Genomic DNA, 6500 nt, shown 5'->3' with positions numbered 1-6500 from the left:
ACCAAAATGTGTCTGGTTTGAATCCCAGAGGCAACTAGGTGAAAAAATGGTCAACATTATCCTTTAGCAAGGCACTAGTTGATCTGGATAAGAGCATCTACTCAATGACTTAAATGTTTAGAAAAATGGAACCAGTCCTAGTCTGGACAGCTAGGCAGTGCTAAGACATGTAAGAGTTCCTGACAGACTCTTAGAACTAAGCTGTATCTCTGTTATTACACATGGTTGCCCTCTGTGACTAGTTGAGTATTGCTCCAGCAGTCGGGGTAGGTGATCTGTAAACATAATGACTTTTTAATCGCCACCCCTTTCTCAGTGAAACTGAAGCTAACGTTGGTTGTCATGTCTGCCGATGCTAAACAAACCGTTTCTAAGGGGGGCCAGATGGTGCTCAGTTGTATAGGCAATTACATGGATTACAAAGACAAACATTTACCTGTGGAATGGGCCTACATACTTAACAAAGATGAAAATGCCCACTTGGCAGGTTTAATCACAAGTGTGTTTAATCATTTAAATTGTCATTTTAAACGAAGTCAATTACCTACATAATAAGTAGCCTACAGACTAGAATTGAAATCCAGTTCCGTATTTGACAGGCAGAAAAAAGGCGGCATAATCACATCAACGTATTGATTGGCTGACTATGCAGTTCAGGCTGGATGGGACAGTGTTGTGGGTTGTGTTGTGTTGTGTGTGTGTGTGTGTGTGTGTGCATACATGTGTGTTGATGAGAGCCTGACCACCGCTAGGCTGCCATAGCATCGAGGTCTTGAGGGTAAACGTCACAGCTGAGAAAATATTGAGGAGGCTCGCTCCCTCCAGGGGAGAGTGGCTCACTACGGTCTTCACCAGAATTGATTATACAGTAAGTATTAGCTACTTTGAAGAGTATCTGTCATCAAGCTGAAAATGACAAGATGTTCTGATTACTGATGATGGCACAGAGAAGAGGCTGTGATGGGGTAGTTAAGCGTTAGAAAAACATCTAGGCCTCTTTGTACCTGAGCAATTTCAAGACTGGTAATCAACATACTGTACGAGATGTGCCTCTTCACAGTCAATTTCTCTTGATTACTACCTTCAAAAGAGTCTTATTATGAATTCATTCTTTTTGCTAGATTTACTTTGATGTTGTCAAAAACACTATACAGCTATAATTAAGATAGCTGTATGGTGTATAATAATAATTATTCATGATCTCTTCACACCTATGCACAGCCACGCACAAGGTTGAGATACACTTGCCTCTCCTAATGTTGTGGCTGGCTGGAAGTGCAAATATGCCATGACAAGCAATTTACTGCATGGAAGCGGTGAGAGACAGAGCAGAATATTATTATCCTCCCACACAGAGGCTCAACTTCCTAGCCTACCTTACAAATAAAGGTTTTCTTGTGTTTCCCTTTAGCAAATAGTCTTTGGTTCAAGCAGCTACACTCATTGAAGCTCAAAGTACTTCCTTATCAATCTCTGTTCTCCATGAGCTATTTCAGGACCAGAGATGACACAGATAATTCGGACATTCCATCACAAGGTTTAGAGTTAGCCCTTCGGGTCCGAGGAAGAAATCTCAAACCCTCACCCAGGAGCCTGAAAGGTCCCACTGATCACTGTTATTGTCGTTTTTATTTGACAAGTCTCAAAGAAATTAGCCGCTCGCTAGGAAATTGATGTCATGTGGCTCTGGTGTGAAAGGAGTGTTAAGTGGCACAGCTACAGTAGCTGAATCTTAGGGATATTTTTCACGAGTGTCCCTGGAGAAAGATCTGAGGGTCCATGTTTCGCTACAGGCTGTGAGTGACAGCTGGTAATTTTGTTGGCCAAGTTGTTTATTCCTCTGACCCGACTGTCTGCTGCCCGCACCTTGACTTAAACGCTTTAGACATGCCATATTTGTTTTCCGGTTATTTTTAGGTTTCATATCCTGTCTACAAGGTCGGCACATTCATCAATGCCCATTTTTTTCTCTCCTTTTTTTGTCCGTTTTTTATACCCATTACATTCCACGTTAGACATTTCCTCATTCCGTAATATCACTCAAAGAGGCCAATGTATTCCGTTAGTTTGCAAATGGAAGTAGAATTGAAGTAGTCACATTTGCCCTTACCCTCATCAGTCTGTGGATAGGTAGATGGATAGATTGGAAGCTTATGGGAAAGGTTAACCTGGTGTAATGAGGGAGCGGAGGAGAGCAGGACAGAGATGGCGCGATGCATAATGGATGCGGGTTGCTGCATCATTACAGTCAAAGACTAAGCGCCATGCTGTTCTCCTCTTTCACTCAGTCTAGCAACAGACTGAAAATGGCCTACTAACAAACTATGAATTCATAACTTTTACTGTGAAAAACACAAGTTCCTGACTGTAATAAATGTATGTAATAAACAAATGAATCCATTTTTGCAGTCATGATAATTTCTTTAGATAGATAGTACCTAATCAGACAGGTGGAGAACTAGGGAAGACAAAGCTCTCAGTTAATGTGGCATCGTCATCTTCAGCATGTCTATCTCTGTAGCTGTCACAACAGCTAGAGGAAGACATATAGTCTCATTACCGGCATGTCCCTGCAGTACTCAGTCAACTATTCTATTATTTTATGCCTCTGTAACCAACCTGAGGCTAATGTTGCTGGCTTTGTTGTTTCTCAACATCCCGACTAGATTTATTTGAATGTTTTCCTTTTGCTTGATAATAAGTTGAACTAGTAGGAGGTGCGAATTTTGCTTATGTGCAAACGCTTAGTACCATCTTTTGAGTATTGAACTAGCCTTCTTCTCCCACTGCATGCCATTTTATTTTGATAGGAGGAAAGAGAGGAGAACAACAGCAGTGAATGTGGACCAGAGTATAACAGCACCGTTTTGATTTTAGGCTCAGCCCACAGCTTGTAATTGTATTATTAACTAGCTGAGGGCAGAGGAGAGGGTAATGGTCTACTTCATCACTCTGGGCCTCTAGAACCGCTTCTTCCCCAGTGATATATGATAACACCAGTCATTTCAATCATCCAACCACCCCACTTTTCCCTAGTCTCCTAAAACTAAAGCTTGCCTTGAAGGCAACAAAAAAAAAGAAACGAATGGCCGTATAAGAGCATTACTCATAAATATGTTCTACCCGCACTTTTTTAGGAGTTTTCTTTTTCTGGTTGGTGATAGTGTGGGGTCAATTATATTGTGGATAAATCACAATGTCAGACGTTGATAATAAATGTTTTTAAGACAATATGACAGATAAAAGTGTGAACTTTGTACTGACCCAAGCTCACCTGGAAGAGGCAAAACAGATTTGGGAAAGCGAGATGAGAATAACACATTTCAAATCAAATCACAGCACATACTATTCACATGAAGCTGTAAAAATGTCTTTATTAAATATACATTTGTTTACAATATACCTGAAGAATTCTATAAAACAAATTCAAAATAAATACAGTATTTAAATTAATCGTATTCAATAATTGTGTCAGTGATGTTTGTACATCTTTTACAATAAAATAATGTAGATGAATTACCTAATGCACTTTAAATAATATAACCAGGCAATAACAATCCTTTATCGTGCGTCTTTCATGACAGGAGATCCTCCCCTGAATACATGTTTCCTTTGTATAGCAAGCTTGCTAAACAGATTTGTTGTACAATTTACTTGTTCTGTTGGTTTGCTAATTTGTGCAAAATATAAAGCCTTGCCGTTTTAACAATGTAAGAGCAAGTAACATGGATTGTGGAGGAGACTGTAGCAAATTTGTACAATACTGTACTTCTCCGTTCAACAAAACTCACAACAACAACCAGGACAAGAGCTCTCCTGAAAATGAACCTACCTTTATACCCTAGATTCCCTCTGATTATCTTCTTCAGGTCTAGAGATAATTCATTTCAAAAGTTACTAGCACAATCACATAACGTTGTACTGTACTACATTTTGACTTTCAGACATCTCGTATCCGTTTACTGTACCACTCTTTGGTGATTCATAAAAGCATAACATGTCGCAGGGTGTCGGTGATGGTGGATGCAGAAAGAACAAAACGGTTCCTGGCAGTGAGGGTGCAACAAACATACTGGGAACAGAAAAAACGATGTGTTCAGAGAACAAAAGGGGCCAGCCACAAAGTCCTTGGCACATAGTCACAATGCTTTTCAGTGAGACTTGATCAGTGGTTTAGCCAGGGAGCAAGAACAGATGCATTGCTTGCCCAGACCTTGCCTTGGCAGATGGTCGAACATCATTAATTAGTCATTATCACATTTAGAATCCACAAGTGAATACAAGTAAGTGAGTTAGGGTACTGGTGCCCAACCAACCCCAAATGAATAAATCCCTTTAATTGTACATTCAGAATGGAAGGCTTTATAGCGGGCTTATAAAGTCACTGGGGTGGATCCGATTCGTTGAGGCTTTTTGTCTCCTGACTTTAGAGCAATGTAATATGAAGTAGATATATAATAAATGTTCTCCAATTGCCATTGCTCATCAAAAGTGGTACAGCTCCCATGCGCCAATAAACAGCCTTTGAGATACAAAACTGCGGCATGACCATCCTCCATTGGGTCATTCTTGTAGCCACACAGGGAATGGATCACCAATGATCACTGCTCCTAGAAAGCCCAGGAACAGTCAGGTGACTAATACTGGGTTTTGTGATGAATGGCTGCTCTACCCAGAGGGGCCTGTTCTGTATTTGAGGCCAGGCAGAACAGTGCGCGGAACAGGAGGCAGGAAATTGGGCAAAGAAGGCTATGGTGGCATCAGATGTAGTACTCCTTTCTGCTGTGACTCACAGAGCTGTGCAGGTCCAGGTTTAGATCCAAGACCAAGTCTACAGGATAGCTGTTCTCCAGGCCTGCAGGGTAGCTGTGTTCCGGGCTGTGTATGGGATCCTTCTTCTGTGAGATGGAGGCCTTCTCCTGGGGGTGGGTGTGGGTGTGGCTGCAGCGGCGATACAGGAAACATGACGTCACGGCCACGGCACAGAGGGTGATGAGGAACACAGCTGTGATGAGAGCTGGGAAGAGAGAGCCAGAGACAGAGAACATTGTTTTTACTTTAAAGTTAATCATTCTGGGGGTTACTTGGTAAACATGAATATCCTAATCCTGCCTACTGCGCCAAATGTAAAAAGTATCTGTTTCAGGGAGAATGGCTGTACACTGACAGAAATTAAATAATTTGCTACATAATTTATAATGTGAAGAAACTCAGATAACTGGGGATGATCTTCTGGCTAACCTCCAATTACCGCTGAAACACTTCTTGTCTTCTTCAGTCGATCTACGCCCCTATCGACACCCTCTGAAGGATTTATTTCAGAAGAAAGGAAGCAAGCAAACAAAGGAGATGTCAGACATGACCTTCAATTATATTCGGTGGACGATGAAAGGCTACGTGGAATTTATAAAGGCATTTCAATCAATGAGTAATTTCATTTAGTTATTATGTCTGCTCATGTCGAAACCTAAAAGAGATAGGTCAAGTTAATGAGTCATTAAAGACCCACTCTGTGATATTTGCAGCCGTTACAACCCTTTGTATAATTTGGATTTACAGTGCATTCGGAAAGTACTCAGTCTTCCCTTTTTCCACATTTTGTTTTACGTTACAGCCTTATTTTAAAATGTATTTAATAAATGTTTTCCCTCATCAATCTACAGAGAATACCCCATAATGACAAGGCAAAAACAGGTTTTTAGAATTTTTTGCACATTTCTAACAAATAAAAAACAGAGATACCTTATTTACATAAGTATTCAGACCATTTGCTTTCAGACTCGAAATTGAGCTCAGGTAAATCCTGTCTCCATTGATCAACCTTGAGATGTTTCTAAAACTTGATTGGAGTCCACCTGTGGAAAATTCAGTTGATTGGACATGATTTGGAAAGGTACACATCTGTCTATAAGGTCCCACAGTTGACAGTGCATGCCAGAGCAAAAAACAGGAATTGCCCGTAGAGCTCAGAGACAGGATTGTGTCGAGGCACAGATCTGAAGATCGGTGCCAACAAACTTCTGCCCCCAAGAACACAGTGGCCTCCATCATTCTTAAATGGAATACGTTTTGGAACCACCAAGACTCTTCCTAGAGCTGGTCGCACAGCCAAACTGAGCAATCGGGGGAGAAGGGCATAGGCCAGGGAGGTGACCAAGAACCCGATGGTCACTCTGACAGATTTCCAGAGTTCCTCTGGGGAAATGGGATAACCTTCCAGAAGGACAACCATGTCTGCAGAACTCCACCAATCAGGCCTTTATTGTAGAGTGGCCAGACGGAAGCCACTCCTCAGTAAAAATGCACATGACGGCCCACTTGGAGTTTGCCAAAAGGTACCTAAAGGACTCTCAGACCATGAGAAACAAGATTCTCTGGTCTGATGAAACCAAGATTGAACTTTTTGGCCTGAATGCCAAGCGTCACATCTGGAGGAAACCTGGCACCATCCCTACTGTGAAGCATGGTGGTGGCAATATCATGCTGTGGGGATTTTTTCA

General features: G+C 41.4%; 1 protein-coding gene across 1 annotated transcript in view; it reads right to left on the bottom strand.

Annotated features, from left to right (window-relative positions):
* Positions 1 to 3409: 3409 nt before the first annotated feature.
* LOC111953348 (contactin-associated protein-like 5) overlaps positions 3410 to 6500 on the bottom strand; it is a 34803-nt gene continuing 31712 nt past the window's right edge. The window contains exons 22-23 of the mRNA XM_070435480.1: positions 5242 to 5304; positions 3410 to 5017 (exon numbers count right to left, since the gene is read on the bottom strand). Coding sequence (XP_070291581.1) covers positions 4761 to 5017; positions 5242 to 5304 — 320 coding nt within the window. The 3' untranslated portion in view covers positions 3410 to 4760. The remainder of the gene's footprint in view (positions 5018 to 5241; positions 5305 to 6500) is intronic.

This window comes from Salvelinus sp. IW2-2015, linkage group LG27 (assembly GCF_002910315.2).
Source record: "Salvelinus sp. IW2-2015 linkage group LG27, ASM291031v2, whole genome shotgun sequence".
NCBI classification, from domain to species: domain Eukaryota; kingdom Metazoa; phylum Chordata; class Actinopteri; order Salmoniformes; family Salmonidae; genus Salvelinus; species Salvelinus sp. IW2-2015.
This window is presented reverse-complemented; position numbering and strand designations above follow the sequence as displayed.